Source organism: Alosa sapidissima, chromosome 11 (genome assembly GCF_018492685.1).
Source record: "Alosa sapidissima isolate fAloSap1 chromosome 11, fAloSap1.pri, whole genome shotgun sequence".
In the NCBI taxonomy this organism is placed as follows: Eukaryota; Metazoa; Chordata; class Actinopteri; order Clupeiformes; family Clupeidae; genus Alosa; species Alosa sapidissima.
In genome coordinates this window covers 30,233,623-30,252,849 of record NC_055967.1, presented here as the reverse complement: position 1 = coordinate 30,252,849, position 19,227 = coordinate 30,233,623, and the positions used below count along the sequence as shown (strand labels likewise).

At 44.4% G+C, this 19,227-nt stretch overlaps 2 protein-coding genes across 5 annotated transcripts; one reads left to right on the top strand and one right to left on the bottom strand.

Moving 5' to 3' along the window:
- Nucleotides 1–189: 189 nt before the first annotated feature.
- On the bottom strand, nt 190–5,332 carry spty2d1 (SPT2 chromatin protein domain containing 1). Of its 3 annotated transcripts, none has more exons than XM_042109576.1 (6): nt 5,214–5,332; nt 3,881–3,995; nt 2,121–3,749; nt 1,378–1,540; nt 1,133–1,210; nt 190–711 (listed from the first exon to the last, which is right to left on the bottom strand). In XM_042109576.1, exons 3-6 carry the CDS (start codon nt 3,739–3,741, stop codon nt 609–611), a joined length of 1,965 nt encoding a protein of 654 aa, XP_041965510.1. In that variant the 5' UTR covers nt 3,742–3,749; nt 3,881–3,995; nt 5,214–5,332; the 3' UTR covers nt 190–608. The 3 variants fall into 3 exon arrangements, with proteins under 3 accessions (XP_041965510.1, XP_041965509.1, XP_041965508.1); XM_042109575.1 differs by lacking the exon at nt 5,214–5,332 and adding an exon at nt 4,548–5,172 and having other exon boundaries at nt 190–960; XM_042109574.1 differs by lacking the exon at nt 5,214–5,332 and adding an exon at nt 4,548–5,168.
- Nucleotides 5,333–5,552: 220 nt separating this feature from the next.
- On the top strand, nt 5,553–14,757 carry tmem86a (transmembrane protein 86A). Of its 2 annotated transcripts, XR_006035006.1 has the most exons (4): nt 5,553–5,712; nt 9,038–9,302; nt 9,585–13,476; nt 13,692–14,757. XR_006035006.1 is itself a non-coding variant. In XM_042109577.1 (3 exons), the coding sequence occupies exons 1-3, from the start codon at nt 5,692–5,694 to the stop codon at nt 10,010–10,012; spliced, it is 714 nt and encodes a 237-aa protein (XP_041965511.1). In that variant the 5' UTR covers nt 5,553–5,691; the 3' UTR covers nt 10,013–14,757. The 2 variants fall into 2 exon arrangements, 1 of the variants encoding a protein (XP_041965511.1); XM_042109577.1 differs by having other exon boundaries at nt 9,585–14,757.
- The last annotated feature ends 4,470 nt before the right edge of the window (nt 14,758–19,227 follow it).

Sequence of the window (19,227 nt, the reverse complement as noted above, 5' to 3'; positions counted from 1 at the left end):
TTTAGAGATCAGAGGGTCCCAAAGTTACCTAGGTTAGCCTGATGTACAGCCCTTTTATTAACACTCCATATACCACTCCAACTGCTCTCTATAAACTGCTGTGTGTGTGTGTGTGTTCATAAGTATTTATGGAGAGGGAGAGGGAGAGGGGGGGGGGGGGGGGGGTGGAGAAAAAACACCCAGGCGGCATTCGACAAATCACTTTTAACAAGAAAAATAGCGCAGTACAATTCAAACAAATGGCAGTTTTCACTTAACCATACTTATATTAATAGAATAAAATGATCTCCACGGTGTCTGATCTGTTTGAAGAAATGTCAGTCAGATGTAAGGCCTCCAAACGTACATACATATATGAATGATTTGCTGTCGGTACAAAAATGAAGTCTGCGATTGCTTTTCATTACATTATTTTCCTCAGTGTAATTCACCAAGACAAGGCGCTCTCCGTAGTGCAAAACTGCTCCCTTTCAGGGGAATTTCCAATAAATAAAAAATACAACAAGTGAGAGCAGCAAGAGTCACCTGTTCCTCACTAACATTCCTCCTTGACCCAAAGTTCATATAAAGCGGATTTTCTGTTTTGTTTTTCTTTTGTCGTCTCGCCCCTAGATCTTTCTCCGTTTGGCTTTCAAGAGCGCTAGTTTCCGTTTGTTCTCTTCCTCCTCCAAACGCAGCTCCTCCTCGTCCTCCTTGATGCCCAGGCGTAAACTAAAATGGGGGAAATTGTGGGTGGGAGAGAAAAAAAGATGCGTTCAAGCTCACTGTGCTAGTAGCGTTAAAGTCCCTGTCCCACATCAACAAAACAAAAAAAACAGTTGACCACACGAGCGTACGGTGCAGCAATAAACAGGGGGCTGGTAACATCATTTTAATTTTCTTTTCTTGGCGCTTTGGCGTCTGAGATCTTCCAGTTCACGTCGCTCCTCCTCTTCATCCTCCAGCACAGCCATCCTCAGGCTTTCACGCACACAGAGGGCGCACAGGTGGAAAAAACAACACACAGACACACACAAAACAGACACGTGATAGATGATAGAAGTGACTATGATGTGGAAGTGGATTCATAGACAAGCAACCTTTGTCTGCTGTCTTTTGACTAGTCTGCTGGACTGGATGCGGCAGCACTTACCTCCTGGCCTCCTCTTTCTGCTGATCTCTCCAACTGCTCTCCATAAACCGCAATGCATAGTCACTCTCCTCTTTGTATCTGCACAAATACATACGCATGAGAGGTCAAGGTCAAGCAAGGTCAACACCACTAGAGAAGAGGTATTTTAATTTATTTATTTTTTCCCCTCAAGTGCATTACATTTGTATATGTGGCAGCTTATAACTACTTTGTTAAACTGTAACAAGAATTCTAGCTTTGCTTACTTGTTCCGATCATAGCCAAAGATTTCCCTGATATGTTTTGAAATTTCATCTTGATCCTCTCCTCCATCGTCGATGAAGTCATCCATCTCTGGGTCCTCATCGTCCTCATCGTCATCAACATATCGTCGTTTGTAGGCAGACGTGATGGGTGGCAACATTGCACCTAGATAAGAGACAACCATTTCTGAATATACAGTACAACCAAACCAACCTTTTCAAACTATCAGATGGAATGGCCAAGTGGAATGCTCTTCTGGAAGAGTATGATCATGACAGTCTGAACTTTCCACTCAGAATCATGGCCAATGCTGTAAACTCTCTATTGTGTTGCTGTTTGACAGGACCACGGTGGGTGACAATGGCCATCTAAGCCTGCTGACTCACTATTCCAGCAGGCCACTAGTAACACTGGCACCGATGACAACAAACACCAGGTTAGTATGGAAGCACAGGCATGAGGAGTCACTGACTTAGTGCTGGAGTTAGAGGAAACGTACAAACCGCCATAATCAGATCAAACCTAGATCTCCACAAATTGGTGTTCAAAGATGTACAGATGAGTAAAGACATTCTATGCTGTGTGTGAGAATGGATCATGCCAACTATGGTAACTGATGTACTGCAACCACATGATTGACTCAAAATTAAAGGAAGGAAGGTGGAACATTGTTTACTTTATGATACAAACAAATTCAAACATCAATAATTAATACTCATGGTAATGTTATAACTGCAGCACTTACCAGGAGGCCTAGCAGGGGGCCCCTGACCATAAGGTCTTGCTGGTATTCCTTGTCTGGGTGGCATTCCTGGTCTAGAGGGTCCTCCGGGTCTAGGCGGCATTCCTGGTCTGGGAGCCATTCCAGGTTTTGGCACCATGTTCTTAGAGGAGATGGTCTCGGCCACCACAGTACACTTTGGTCGCCCAGGCCCTGAGGGCCCACCACCTCCCCCTGCCCTCCCAGGCACTCCTCCAGCAGCTGCAGGCCTAGGCCCTCCACCCCCAGGCCTCGCTTGTAAGCTACCCCCCGGCCTCCCTTGTACGCTACCCCCAGGCCTCCCTTGTACGCTACCCCCAGGCCTCCCTTGTACGCTACCCCCCGGCCTTGCTTGTACGCTACCCCCCGGCCTTCCTTGTACGCTACCCCCCGGCCTTCCTTGTACGCTACCCCCCGGCCTTGCTTGAACGCTACTCCCAGGCCTCCCTTGTAAGCTTCCCCCTGGTCTTTGCTGTGCTGCGCCTCCCAGTTTTCCTGCGGCTCCACCAGACACCTGCCGCATTTGTCCGTTACTACTCGGCCGGGGGGCACTGCCATGGCTGCCCCCCGGTCGCTGGTGCTCTGCCCTCCCGGAAGATGACCCTTTGTCCGAGCTGCCCTGGCCAGGTCGACTCTGGCCCGAGCTGCTGCGCTGTGCTCCTTGGCTGGCACCCGAGGGTCTGGTCCCAGAAGAACTTGGCTTACCTGAAGAAGGTGGGTGGTTCCCTTTCCTTGGGTTAAGGTCACTTGTGGAGCTGTTGGGTCTCTGGCTTGAGGAGGGCCTGGCGGCCGGCTGTTTGGCAGATACCTGCGAGCTGGCCTTTGCCGGCGCTCTGCTGCCACCTGAGGAACCTGAGGAGTTTAAGGTAGGTTTTGGTCGGTCCGACAGAGACGTCTTGGCTGAGCTGTGTGGCCGCTCTCCGGAGCCGTGGGGCTTTGGCTTCCTGCTGGACTCGCTGGAGGAGGATTTTTCCGGGAGACTCTTGTGTGGCTTGCTGCCTCCCCTGCTGTCTCTCTCAGGGACACTCTTCCTGTGAGTGTTCGAGTTGAGCTGTGCTTTGCTTTTGAGCTCGGACTTGGTGTCGCGCCCCTTCTCTTGTTGCCTCCGTTCCTTGATCCTGCGTTCGATCTCGAGCTCCCTCAGGTCCTCTGCGCTGAGCGGCCGCTCCTCACTCTTCTTTGGCACTGGTTTTATCTCAACCGGTTCGTGCTGCTTTTTCGCGGCAAGCTTCAGCAACTCGGCAAAGTTCATAGGCGGGGGTGCAGCTTTAGCTGGGCCCCCAGGTTTCTTAGTCACTGGTTTAGATACGGACTTGCTGGACAACTGGCTCTTTGCCGCTGGCCTCTCTGGAACCTGTTCCGGCTCAGATTCAGACTCCGTCTCTCCATACTCATAGTTATCTTCGTCATCTTCATACCCTTCACCCCTCTGGTTGTCATCCTCTCTGCCCTCTCCTCTGGACCTTCTCTTCTTTGGAACTTCCACTATGGGGACACCATTGTAACCATGGAAGTTATCCTTTGTGCGGGACGCCATCGCGCGAGCCTTTCTATCCGTTTTCAATTCCTCACGTTTCGCCTGAAGTACCTCTTTCTCCTTCTTCATCTTTTGTACTTTATGAACAGAATAAAAACATTACAGAACAATTAGAGAATAGTTATGCATGTTCTCTGATGCTAAGTAATAGAATTAAATTATTGATAGAGTAAACAATGGTTATATGCAGTTACATTCCTATGTTTACCTTTCTTTTTCTGGTCAGCCTCTTGTTTCTTCAAGAAAGCCTGAACGGCTGCTGAATTGACGCCTTTAACTCTGGGATCCTTTTTCGGTGGGCCAGTTTGTAAACTGTATCTCTTCTGCGGACACATCACATATAAGAACATTGTCAACATTACTTGTTCTGAACATCAGGGAAGACTATGGATGAACCAATGAAATGAATTACATTACTATCCCATATCTGGGGCACAATACTATCCCTAATATTGTGCTGGAAAATCAATACATGGTTTTAATGAATAAGTCTGTTTGTAAGTGAAAAATATCAATACACAAGACAGGCCACTGTAAATGGCCTCAGAGATATTCATATATTTTTTTATTTGTAATCAGAGGCATAGGATAATCCAGCTAAATAAATACAGTTTAGTGAGTGACTGCAGTGGTGTGACATTTTAAATTACAACCCTGAATTGTAACGTGAACATTATTATTATTCATCGCAACTTCATCCTAATCCCATGCATACCATTTGCAAGCTCACAGCATGATACTTATTTCTACATTTCCACCGTTACGTGGCTTAGTCAGTGGATGTTGCTGCCGCTATAACTCATACAACATCTTTAAACATTTCGGCCGCAAACAGCTTTCATGACAACACATAAAATTAAAAACTCAAGACCCACCGGAAGGCTACTGAGGCCCTGGTTTTGAGAAGCCATTGCCAGGACATTTTCAAAGTCCATGCTGCTACCCACCACCGATGACAACTGGTTATCTGATTAACGTTGCAAGCTAGCCAGTACACTAGCCCTCCCCCAAATGAATCCTCCGTGACGGCGCTTTCGTTGTTCACAAAACTGTTAAAATGAGTCCACTGTCGAGGTCGATGTGATAATGTGGTATAAACTAGCTACGTTACACTAGTAACGTTAGCTAGCTGTCTTTCAGCTATCGTTAGCAAAAAAAAGACCAGGGGTTTCACCAGTCTGGTATGATAATCCACGTAAATAGGCTTCAACTGAATTTACACCGACTTCTATTCTCGTGAGACCATAAAGGTGGATATTCTGATAATCTAATGTTACAAACAATCAACTGCTAAATGTATATACATGGTATATAACGGCGAAAAAAAAACTTAATTTGTCAGTCGTTAGCACAACAGCTGAGCTGGGGGTTGATTTAAACACGTCATCCGGTTCAGGCTCATGATGTCACGTCCGGGGGATGTATACACTTTCTAAGCAGACATCCAGCCTACCATAATTTTGATATTTTTTAATTCTAGATAATCTTCTAAAACTATTGAATATCAAACATTGTAACATCAAAAACAAATGTATACACACAGAACTTGCATATAGGAGTATTTGTATCCCGTTGAAGATAGGCTATAGGCCTGTCATGTACAGTACACTTTTTTACAATTTGATTGTAGGGTATTCGAGAGAAGATGGGTCTTCCGTGAGGTCAGTAGACAAACACTGGCCATCTGTGTTTTTGTTGCTCACTGATTATTAAGCCCCTCCTATAAATGGGCGTATCGAAGAGGTCAATCTCGCCCCCTTGACAGCTTTTGGGACTTTTGATTGGACAGATTCATTAACAGCATCCTATCAGTGTTTTTACAATAATCTCCTCCCACGATTACTGCTGCTGTGCCCCATCCCTCTTCATGATGGCCTGCCCCTAACAAGGGACACAAAAACAATTCGGGATACAAAGAACTGTGCACTGCGAAAAACTGGTACCCCTCAAAATACATCGTATTCTCGGCTGAATACTTACGTACAGTAGCAGTAACAAGGTCTCTTTACAGCTGTAGAGATGGTCTCGCCTGTCACTGTGGTAAGCTCTTTTTACGTAAGGGTATCGTTGTCAAAAAACTTTAGGCTATGCCCAGCAGTCATTTCATATCTGAAGCAGCCTAGGTTAGTATTGATTTGATGAAGATATCGACGCGTTTTGAAGGGATATAAGCTAGATGTTGCACAGACGACAAAGCTTTTAGCCTTATTAGATTTATGTGTATATATATATATTTATATATATATTTATATATAAAGAAATAACAGCTTCACTATATATAGACTATGCCTGTAGCTGTAAGTCTTCGCGTGGGCTAACTATGATTCATTATTTATTTGTGTTATGCTATGCTCTGTTGACCATATTCAAGATTCAGTAGTCTACCGTCAAAGCAGTCTGCAGCCTACTCGAGACTATCTGGGTAAACAGTGAACACGTGATAATTAGGAAGCATGTCTTTTTTCAGACTCACAATAGCCTAGACAATGTGCTTGCTTATGATAAGAAATAGGATGTTATTTGGGTCATTTTATTCCTGTGCCTAAATAAGATACCATGTGCTCTATCACCTATATAAGTTCAGTGGTTCTTGACCACCAGCCGATTATCTTAGGCTACTGATGGAGTCGGTTTAAAGCTATTCCAGGCACTTTGTCTCATACGTCAGTGTTCCTTTTCAGTTTAGGCCTACGATAACATGGCATTAGATTTTAGATTTGTGAAACACTGTAATCAACAATACTCAATATTGTTCTAGAAGCCACCGTGTCTCAGTTGTTTTCACGATGTGTTGGCTAAACTGAAAGGAAATTTCATCACATGAGGAGCTTTTTGTCTCTTTTTGTTTAGCTTTTGGCAACGCATGCGCGATGTGTGTGGTCCATGCGCTTTTGAAGTCCTATGGTCCACAATAGCCTAAATTAATAATTATTGCTTAAGCAGCAATCCGCAAGAATCTCATTTCTCATTAACAACAAATACCGTTTTTGTGAACTTTAGAAAAGTGAAAGAAGTTATAGGCATAAGTCTTATTAATTTGCCTACCCTGATTTCTTAAGCCGTAGCCTATGATCATGTCTTTGAACTCTTTTGTAAGCTCCACGAATGGACAGAATCCTTTTTTCCCCTTCTGAGCAGGTCAGCTGGCTTTTCAGCTTATCACACCATAAATGAGATTGTGTGTTTATTGTTGAATAATTACATGGTTATATTCAATTTCTTATTTCTCCCTAAGAATTAGGCCTGTAGTGACAGCTTGGGTAATTCATTTTTTAAATGTCTCTTTTTCACATAATGGTGCTGCCCACTTACCCTTGTCAGTTGTGATTGGCCCTGAGATGTAGGGAAATCTGATGTTGAATGTGTGACATTTGTAAGTGTTGAAAACCTTGGACATAATGTTCCAGAGCTGTTCTTAGGGGAGAAAAACAAGAAATAACAGCTTCACTTCTCTCCCACTGGGTTGAAAAGAACACATGACTATCAAGGAAAGGGATATCTAACACCTCCGGGAAATATTGCTCTGAGAGGGTTTGAATGAATGCACTAAAACCTGTGTCAGATCAGATTAGTAATACTTCAGATAGCCTTATCTAAAGACTTTTTTTTTTCAGAATTGCAGGGGGGAAAAGAGAGATTATGCTTTTGGGTCCAACATATGATGGAATGGTGTATTTTTTTAGTAGTGTGGCATATTGAGATGTTTGGTGGTATTTTTTGCCAGGAGGCCCTTGAAAGACAGAGAAAGCCGGGCATGTAATGGTTAACTCATAACACTTAATGGACTTTTATTCTCAGCTAACTGATTGGCCACACATTCCTTCCTTATGCACCCAAAACAAACCCGCAGGCTGAGTTGTTCTATGTATTGAGCTTTAATGGCCGGAGTTAAAGAGCTGCTTGTGAGGGCTGTGCACGGGCTCCTCCGGGGCCAGGGGCTGTCTCCACAGGATGGGCCAGTGTGCACGGGCTCCTCCGGGGCCAGGGGCTGTGTCCACAGGATGGGCCAGAGTGCTGCTCCACTCATCTGGGCCCCACGTCCACATCTGGGCAGATGACCTAGAAAACACTTCCCTGCTGTGGAGAGGGCAGTGGCAGCTATACACGAAAACAGTCAAGAGCAAACCCGATCCCTCTCCTCTCTCTCTCTCTCTCATCTCACTCTTTCCCTCACTTTCTCTCTCTCTCCCTCATTCTCTTTCTTGCACGTCTTTATTGCCTCCGTAGATAGATAACATGCATGTCGCTTCTGAACATGTCTCCACACTTGAAGCAAATTGTGGGTAGTACCCTGACTAAAGTCACATGTCACTAAATGCCAGTGTTGAAGTTTAGTGTACTTAATCTGCAGCCATGTTTGAGGTCAGCCCAGTCTCTCCTAATGCCCATGCTGTGTAACTGCCCATGCCCTCCAGGCTCCATCGCAGCAGCTGTGCAATGGAAGGCTCTGGATGCTGGACCAGGCATAGACTCAGTACACCTCCCTCCCTCCACACACACACACACACACACACACACTGGGTTGAAACTCCACAACTCCGCTGGCTCATTTGTGATGAGTCAGAGTATAGTGTAAAAAGCTTCCCTATGGAGTTCTAAAAAAATAGACTGTGTGTGTGGTGGGGGTGCGTCTGACTCCTGTGTGTGTGTGGGGGGGGGGGGTGGCTGTGTGTGTGGTGGGGGTGCGTCTGACGCCTGTGTGTGTGTGTGTGGTGGGGGTGCGTCTGATGCCTGTGTGTGTGTGTGTGGTGGGGGTGCGTCTGACGCCTGTGTGTGTGTGTGTGTGTGTGTGTGTGTGTGCCAGTAAGATGATCCGCTTTCATTTCATTTTTCACTTCCCTTGAGCTGAAAGAGCTTTTTGACAGTTTCTAAAGAATTGAATGCACCTCAAGCATTAGCCATATAACTTCCTCATTAATAAAAGTACAGACCACCGTACCACTACTCTAAGTAGTATAAAAAGAGACTGCATTTTACATATAAAATACATAATAAAATACAACAATGCTTGTTGCAGGCCTTTTGACCCTGTTCTCCTACATGGATCACATGCTAATTGCAGACTTAACTCCAAGTCACTTTGCCTTGGCTGTTTTTATTGTCTGACCTCACATACCTCTCCTTTGCCACAGAAACTGCTTTGCACAACAGAATCACTTCCCGAGAGCAGCTCTCCTGGCTCTGGCCTGCGGGAGACACGTCCCATCTGCAGATGATTAAACTTTGTCAGACTAGAGCACACTGCCAGCCATTCAGATGTAGATCATTTTGAAAATGATTTATCTGGTGATGGGTACGCTGTCCAAATAATGGTCACTTGTAATGATTAAGTGGTGTTTTCGCTTAATGGCTAAACTCTTTCTAGGTGAAGTCGGAGGGGCCGAAGCTAGTGCCCTTCTTCAAGGCCACCTGTGTGTACTTCGTGCTGTGGTTGCCCACCTCCAGTCCTTCCTGGTTCAGCGCTCTCATCAAGTGCCTGCCCATCTTCTGCCTGTGGGTCTTTCTGCTGGCGCACGGCATCAGCTTTTTAGGTGCTCATTCCAGTGCCCGAAAGATCTTAGCTGGACTCATATTCTCTGCTCTGGGAGATGCCTTTTTAATCTGGCAGGAGCAGGGCTACTTCAGCCATGGTGAGTTTGTTCATTATCACTTACTGTATTTTGTGTCATGGAATCTATATTGGGTAGATAACAGCTTATCTATCTCATCTTATCTACTCTTAATTTCCAGTAATATTATGTGTTTATGTTTGGTCGTTGTATGAAATTTCACGGGTCTTTAATCTTGTGAAAAAACAATACAATAATTGCTCATTATGATCTTGAGAAAATAATTACAGCAAGAGTGTTCAAAGATATGACATAATCCTAATTCCCCACTGATCTTGTCTTCTCTGTTGGCCTTTTCTTCAGGGCTTCTGATGTTTGCCATCACCCACATCCTCTACTCCTCCGCATTCGGCATGAAACCCCTGAACGCAGTGGCGGGCCTGGTGATCGGGGCCGTCTCGGCGGTCAGCTACGCGCTGCTCTACCCCTACCTGTCCGGGCCGTTTACCTACCTGGTGGCCGTGTACATCGCCCTGATCGGCTTCATGGGCTGGCGAGCCATCGCCGGCGTGCAGCTGGCCAACGACCTGTGGACGTGGACCAAGCTGTCGGCGTGCCTGGGCGCCATGCTCTTCATGGTGTCCGACCTGACCATCGCCGTCAACAAATTCTGCTTCCCCGTGCCGCACTCGCGCGCCATCATCATGGCCACCTACTACGCCGCGCAGATGCTCATTGCGCTCTCCGCCGTCGAGTGTCAGGATGCCGACATGGCCAGGAAAAGAGCGTGAGATGCCCCCCCACCACCCCTCCCGCCAACACTGCCCCAGTATCCAAGCTCCATCTGCCACCCACCTCACACCTGCCTGAGGGGGGGCAGCATACCTCCCTGCCTATTATCCATAGTCTTCTCTGATTTCTCTCTCTGAGGTCTTTGCATCTTGCTGCTCTCCTCAATGTCGCTTCAGCTGCTTTCATGTTTGTTGTGGGTCTGGGTAATCCCGTTGTAGCTGTTGGATGCATGACCAGGGCATTTGTGTACTTTAGGCCGCACTTTTAGTGTCTAAATGTATCCTGATACAAATCTCCGAACCCCTCACCGTGCCCCTGTGACACCACGCTCAAATCAGCCCTCACTCTATAGTGGTTCAGGAATGGCACCTCGCCTATGGGCTCCAAGTGTTGACTGACTAACACAGGGCAGGGTGGAAGCTTATGGATGGGAACCTTGCCCCTCTTACCCCCCACACACAGACACACACACACACACACACACACACACACACACACACACACACACACACACACACACACACTCAGTCATACATACGCGCACATACACAGAGACACACACGCACACACACACACACACACAAACACACACACACACTCAGGTGGTAGCTATGTATCTGATGTGGTGTAGCATCCTCACGTTTCTCTAGGTCTCTCTCATTTCATGCTTCTGCCTTCTCTTTGTGTCATGCCAGTTCTGTGTATCTCTGTCCTATGTCTGCTGAGGCCGTTAACACAGGCGGTCATCACAGGCCAGGGAGGAAACATCTGCTACTGTCAGAGATCAGAGAGAGAAGGGAGAACAGCTCATCCAGTTAGGCTTGGTGGTGGTTTTATCCTGCCTGTAGTATTACAAGACATGATTAGAGATTTGAGAGTGCTAGTTATGTGTTGAATGAACGCACATATTTGAAATGCTGAAAGAAGGCACATTCTGTCTTCTTATGTCCCGTTCTGAAAGTTGCTCTGTCGTACTGTTTCCCCCACTGCTCCCAAGCTATCGCTAAAATGCTGGAGAATATTCCTAAGTAGGCCATGTTGATAAGAAACAGTGTTACAGTGTTGCAGCTTTCACTTGCTCTGCCTTGGAATCTGCCCCCCCCACCCCCAAAAATGGAAAAAAGGATATTTACAAACATGCGCACAGCAAGGCCCACTCCCTCTGAGTGCAGACCATTCTTAGTTCTACCCTACAATGCCATGCAACGTTGGTATTAGCCACTACATCTTCCACTAAATGTATTTTTTTTTATCAATGTGCAAACCATGTTAAATGTATTTTATATTTACAGTACCAAATTGTTAAGAGACAAGAGATTGAGGTTTCTAATTGTCTGAGGGAGGATTGAGTGAAAAGCACGTACTGACCACTTCTGTGTTCCCTATGCTCCTGGCAGGTCAGAGTCAATTCAGGGGATTCCCCAGACTCCCCCGATGGGTGATTGCATAGTTACGTTGAACCGTGACATTAGTGAGCTGGGTAAATGTTTGTTTTTTGTTATTTTTTTGACCTTATATGCTCTGTGTGATTTCTATGCCCTTACAGTTTTCGCTATACTTGTAGAGCCAGAACCAATATGCGTTGTGCCATAAGGTTATTTTTCTCAGACAGAAATACAAATGCTGGTGAACAGCATTACTACTACTAATGCTGGTTACAGTACTGTTATCACAGTACAAGTTTGCTGTCAGTTGAGTTAGAAGTCAGATCTTCAAGGAACCAATTCTTAATGAGGGAAGACTATCATTGTTTTTTTTTTCTTATTTCATTTCGTTGTATGTCTACGAATGCATTTACTGACAAATCCTCAAATCCTTTAGCTGTAGAATGTTGCATGCAGTGCAGTGTTACTGCTGTTTGCAACTTTTATCTGTGAGCTCCGTAAAGGGTCATGATAAAAGAAAAGAGAACAAAGAAACAAAAGGGTGAATAACCAGCCTTGATGGAAAAAAAGGAACAGACCTGTTGTGTGTCCAGCTGGAACCAGGCGTCAAATCTGTCAACAAAACAGGTGTACAGTGCCCACAAACACACAAATACTTTACACAGCCGTCAGCTACAGCAGCGCTGCTGGCAAGAAGGGGACGCTAACATGACTTGTGCACAGGCAGGGACAGCAGTGGACCAACAAACTGCTTTAACTGTCTCTTTGAAGATGACCCTTAGACCAACTCCTCTCTCTCTCTCTCTCTCTCTCTCTCTGTTCTGGATTGTCCCAGACTCTATGGAAAGCTGCGTCTCCGTTGTGCTGAATGCACAGTTTCATAGTTCCCTTTCCCCCCCCCCCACCTTTCTATCCATTCTCGGAGACATCAGCAAAAAATGTTTTTTTATTTCTGCTGAGAGGCTCCACTGCACGCATGTCTGTCTGGTGCAAGTCTTGACGTCTTCTAAACGTGTCTGTGCAACAGTCCTCTTTATCCTTTCAGGTCAAAGCAGTCATCGGTTGTGTTTGCACTGGACATAATAAGCTCATCATTCTGTCTCCATTTTTAGAAGCCACATGCGGATGCTGAAAAAGAAAAATGAACTCCCCCCAAAGTCACCATGTTGTTACATTGTGCTCTGTGCTTATGGCATGTGTGGATCAAATTAGAAAGTAGAGCAAATTGTTGGTTTAGAGAGATGTGACATACAAGTATGGAGTCAGAAGTTCTGAAATAGCTTAAACATTAAGATGACCTTGTTAGGCACACATGATGCAGAAGTAGTTGTAGTTAAATGGGAAGAAGCTAATTACAGGTGAAATGTATGTTTAATTAGTAACTGTCAAACCCAATGTGGAACTAGTAATGTATTTTACGTCATGGTTTGTCTATAAAAGATTGCTGAAGTTTATATGGGATTATAGGAGGAAAAGGCTGACAATCTTTAGACATGACATCCAAAGCATTTTCAAAAAGGATTCAAACATTTCTGAGCAGTGGGAAACTTCCAAAGGAATCAATACAATGCACAATAATCCCTTTGAGACCATGCTCCATCTGTTGAAATTTATGGAAATGTGGTAGCTTATGGCTCTAAAGATAGACCATGCTTGCACAGATGGATTAGTGTTACAATATTTTATCTATGTCTTAAATGGGACAGAGCCAGTTTAAGGGATAATTTTCTTTTTTGTATTGATAACCAATTGAGTATTTGAGAGACCCTCTGTTCAGACCTTCAGCAAGACCACTTAAATATTTATTTAGTGCAATAGAAATGTGTAGTGTATAGCCAGTTAAGTGCACCTTGGCTTTAGGCATTGAATTATTTACAAAACTTAATGCCATCTTTCTTGTCTCTGTTTGCAGAAATTAAACCAAAACACAGCCCTTTTCCCTGAGGGCTAGACAAGGGGCCACCGTTTTACTGTTAGCCTTTTGTGTTGTAAGACAAGGTCCAGGCAGATGCACACTGCGCAGGTGCACGACGCCAGGAAAGGGGTCTGCAGTGTGTGTGTGTGTGTGTGTGTGTGGGGTGGGGGGTGATGATGCAGGGAAGCAAGATCTACTGTCAGGTCCCCCGTCTTTCACAGCTGTTCACTGGAGGGAGTCACTGATCAGTTTACCTGCCCCCTCGCTCACAGTGCCCGGCTCCTGTTCTCTTTTGTGCACTCACACAAATGGGCCCCTGGAGGATGAGGAGAGTGCTCCACTGTAAAGATGAGCGCTGTGTGTGTGTGTGTGAGTGAGTGTGTGAGTGAGTGTGTGTGTGTGTGTGTGTGTGAGTTTGTTAGATGGGGCTGAAACATGAATCCCAGGGCCCAGATAACGGACAGCTCTCTGTTTCCTGGCCCACACGCTGCACTTTGTGCTGTGTTTTTTTTCTCTCTTTTTCCAAACCACTTCCTTTTGTGTGTGTGTGTGTGTGTGTGTACACGCTCATGATGCTGCCTATTCTATAGGGATGATGCACATGGAGCTTGCGAGTGAAAACAGTAGTCGTAGCATTTCTAGTTGTTTTGGCCTCTGAAAGTAGTGCTGCTTACTGTTTGCTTGACTGCTAGACAAGGCTTGGTAGTTGAAAGCAATGCAAAATGGTCTCTGGTGACTGAGTCGTGTATTCAGTTGTTTCACTTTGTGTTTGTTTTTTTTTCGCTGTCAGTCAAATTCACTTTACGGTCCACGCTCCACGGTCTCTTTGATGAAATGCTGTGTGCTGTGCGTCTAACTGACAGCAGCCTACTAAATGGTGTAACATCATGGAGACATTGAATATTGATAATAATTTTATCAGTACATCATCTCCTTCTGTGATGTGACATTATGCGACTCAAATGCAATCACTTTATATCTGTACTGTATAAGGTGCATCTCTAACAGATACAGATTATACCGGTGTTCAAGAAAAGTGTTCAAGATAAGATAATGCTGATATGTATTTTTATGTTTGCCCTACACTAGATGTTTTTTTAAAGAAAAATGGCAAAAATCTGATTGATTGTTTCCTCCCACACTTTTAGTATCAACATGTCAAATGATGTGTTACACTTATTGGAGGTACATTTAGATACATACAAAAAATCATTACATAATTTTCTTAAAACATTTTGTCAGGAAATTAGTTTTCAACTGTAGATGTTTCTGAGTTGTTGCAGTCTGTTCATTGTTATGACTTATTGTTATTGACATCCTATTATGTCCATGTTTTCATCATGTAGACTTGAAGGATCATATTGTCCCTCTCCTGTAGTGAAACTGCTATAAATGTGATTAAATTGGGATGAGAAATAAATGCAAGTACAATGCAATCTGAAAATGTCTCCCTTCTGTGTGGTCATTTTGTTCCTTTTTGAATTTCCCCTATATGAGACCACTAAGGCAGAGACTTTCTAATGAAAAGACACAGCACTACAAAAATCCTTAGAAATGCATGGGGTTAGTTCGGACCACCAATATGGCAGTTGAACACATACCCTGCCGCAGCCAAAAGTCGACATAGTACATCTTGCACATCATGTGATGTGTTCAGTGTCCCGCCGGCAGGACGGTTACCCCCCTCCCCCACCTCCCCCCAACATATGTAGAAAGAAATGAAAGAAATGTTATACACCATTTGAAAGCTTTGACTCTTACAGCATAGCTGCAGCACAATAAGTAGATGCAACATATTGGGTAGGCCCTACTGAAATATTCACAAGAATCCATAGAAATTGAATCTTCATGTTGTATTATCCAATATTAGTTGTACAGATGTATAGTCTATCTTATACTCCCTCCCCCAACCCCTTCGTGCCTGTCCTTCTCTTCCTTTCTTCAAAGCACATCTCAAGACCTTTCTGTTTAATGATCACTTCTCCTCCACCCAACACATAGTTCCTACAGATAACTTGTCTTTGTTGTATTGTTTTGTTTGTTTGTTATTGTATTTCCCTGCCTTTGTCTCTGTTGTATTGTTTGTTTGTTTGTTATTGTGTCTGGTACAATTATTCCATATGTTGTGTAGTCAGTCTATATCAGAACACTTGGCATACAATCTAAACAGTCCACAAGAAACCTCAAAGTGTTAGCTTTCATTTGAGACCAGGATTATGCTTCTACACAAAGGGGTTCATGTGCAGTAAGCATTTGATTGTCAGTATGCATTTTGGATAACCAAAAGTCCTATGGGGAGTTTCTGCATTTTACAAAACGCATGAGCATACCTTGGCAAATAATGGTCTAACGCACTCATATTTTCATTCTATATTGATCTACTTTTGCACACAGCTTCACAACACCTGGTGCTAGGGCTCAGTTGTGTTTCTAAGGGATATCAAGTGACCTAGAGGGCTGAAATGTGCTCAGTTCAGAGATGCTTGTAATCCGGCAGAAAGAAAAAACTATATTCTAGCCTCTGTAACTTTGTGGGAGTACATCACACAGTTATTTTGACTGTTTCCTACGAAAACTACAGGTTCTAAGCTTTCTATAGAGGTCCAACATTTGATGGTAGGCCCCAAAAGAGGTGGGAACAATGCCCTTGTAAATAGGTACAGTGCCATTTCAGGCAAAAACTTGTATTGAAATCCATGTTTAAATTAGGAAATAGATTTTGATTTTTTGATAAGCTTTAGTTAGATTTAGTTAAGTTTAGTCTTTGCACACCCACTTTATAAACTATATGTACCGCAGAGAGGTACAAAATATGACCGCCGCCCAGTCCAGCACATTTTTTCAACAAAAATAAATCACGCTGAAAGGCCTATATGATTCTAACTGTCTCACTAAATTGCATTATCCACACACAATTCTCACTGGTATCTGCTAGACATCAAGTACCAAAACATGATTAGTTCATAGATTTCACATGTAAAATTCATTTTATACAACCCCACACCCCATCTTGCCTGTTCATAATTCTGAGAAATTCTTGAATTGTGTGCATGTGTGCGTGTACACGTTTATGTTTTTGTGTGTGTTTGCCTGCGTATGTGTGTTTGTGCATGTGCATGCATGCGTACATATGTCTATTGTGTGAGTATGTGTCATATATATGATTACTGTGAATGTATGTGTGTGCGTGTGTATCTGTTTATGCACATGTGTGCACATGGAATGGGTTAACATGACCCCTGGAGGCAAACATACGGAAAAAAATGGTCATCCTAGGCCCTACGGTTCTCAAGATATTCACAGAAAACTGTGTCTGCCCTACCCTCCTTTCAGGGGGTCCAGTACAGCGGGGGGGCTACAGATCAAAACGAAAAACGATGGTTCCATGCTATCCATGTAGGGTTACATGCCCACCAAGTTTCGTGTACCCCGGTCTTTCAGTGTCCCGGGAATTCTGGTTGGTGTACGGTCACTAAATGTACACATAAATTATTTTATTGTAAGGCCCCCCATGAACGAAAGTTCACAAAACTTGGCATGCATTCGGAGGGTGTCATAATGATCCTACACTTTCAATTTCGTGCAGTTTTGACCATGTCAGCCAGAGATATTGTGATGAAAACACCTAATTTTTTGCTTTTTAATTTTTAACTAGGTGGCGCTATACATGAAATAAGTGGTAATGGGATGGGTTGACATGCCCCCTTAAGACCAACATACAAAAAAAAGGTGGACCTCCTAGGCCCTACGGTTCTTGAGATATTCACAGAAAACTGTCTCCGGCCACCTACAGGCCAGTTGGTGTATAGTAACATAAATTAATTTATTGTGTGGCCCCCCATGAACGGAATTCCACGAAACTTGGCGTGCATTCAGAGGGTGTCATAATGATCCTACACTTCCAATTTCGTGCAGTTTTGACTATGTTAGGTCACAGATACCTGTGATTACAACACCTCATTTTTACTTTTTTGTGTTTAACTAGGTGGCGCTATACATGAAATGAGTGGTTATGGAATGGGTTGGCATGGCCCCTTGAGATCAACATACAAAAAAAAAATGGTCCTCCTAAATCTTACGGTTCTCGAGATATTCACAGAAAACTGTGTCTGCCCTACCCTCCTTTCGGGGGGTGCAGTCCAGCGGGGGGGGGGGGGGGGGGGGGGGGGGGGCTACAGATCAAAACGAAAAACGATGGTTCCATGCTATCCATATGGGGTTACATGCCCACCAAGTTTCGTCTACCCCGGTCTTTCAGTGTCCCGGGAATCCTTGACGGAAATTTGGACATGTGAAAAAGAAAAAATATCTGACTAAACCTATATGACCTATGCGACGGATCAAAACAAAAAACAATGGTTCCGTGTCATCCTTGTGGGACTACATGCCCACCCAGTTTCATGCACCTCTGTCTTTCACCTTGACACAAAATTACTGAAGAAAAAACATAAATTCGGAAGAAAAGAAACTCTGACTAAACATATATGACTACCTCTTTGCTGCACAGCGGTAATAATAAACCAATCACATACAACTAGTGTTAAATTCGGAACTATCTATCTTTAATTAATTAACTTCTGCCTGACTGCCCACTTTTTGTGACTGACTTCGCTCTAGCCACAGTCTGCATTCACTGTCGGCAAAATACGCTGCCAAATCTCACCCTCTGAGTCCTATCGACTCAGGATATGGTATGGTGTAGGTGGTGTTTCTGCTGCAGCTGAAAACAAATGACATGTGCATTGATTAGAACAAACAGACTCAATAAATTACCAGCACAGGCCAGGCAGTTGAGGATTTCTGTAATTATAAGCTTTTACCATTATAGATAATGAGATGACCTTCTCTTCTAAATCTTGATGCATAATTCTGAGCAAGAAATGGCAAAGACATCTCCATTGAACGAGGAAGCTGACCATTTACTATGACATTTACAGTGTCACTAATCGACGAGTTTGTAGATATGCTACATGGCTCTATGCAGAGTGACACCTGATTGCCTATTGACATGCATGTTGCGCAAATGTCTTTGTGTGTGTGTGTGTGTGTTGTTACTTATGTATAGGCACAGACACCACCATCATCATATATTTTGTTTGAGATTTCCAGGTTTCAGTGTTGAAAACTGAAACTGTGCAGTTGTCACTCCCCGTCGGCTTTCCTTTCCGCACATGTCCTTCAGCACCCTCTCCTCTGCCACCCTGATAAGAGTGACACGCTTGGGGCTTGGCATTCCCACAAGCACCACCAGTATAGCCACACGCCACTGCACGGCCCCCTCATTACCGTAGATAAGACACAGGCTGGTGGAAAAATACACTGGCCGAGGACATCAGATGGTACAAGGGGAACAAGTTGACATTCAAAATCTAAGGCAAACATTTTTGTTGGTGGTGCTATTGTGCCTGGAGTGATGTATGACGTCAACTGGCTGCGGGGGATGTGATTTTGTCTGGCAGCCAAGGAACAAGAGGTGTGAATAAGCATACTTTGTGTTGGTGCACGGTAGCCAAGAAGAAGGTCTTTGTTTCCTCCTGCAGAAAGGGCAACCCATAAAAGGATGTGGTACTCTGCATGAAAACCACCATTGCTTTGCTTTCTCAGGAGGCATCACAAGACCGGCGGCAGGACAGGACAGGACAGGACAGGACAGTGAATAGGCACGGACTCGGATGGATGAGGACCCTCTGCACCTTTGGCAGAGCAGTGACTTTCATCAAGAGACACCAAGAGATGGAGGGGTGCATTTGTGTGTGTGTGGTGTGCGTGTGTGTGTCTGTTTGTCTCTCTGTCTGTTTGTCTGTGTGTGTGTGTGTGTGTGTGTGTGTGTGTGTGTGTGTGTGTGCACGTGGAGGTCGGGATTGCTTGAGCCAGGTCCAGCTTTGGACTGTTGAGTGAACTGCACGCTGAGGGA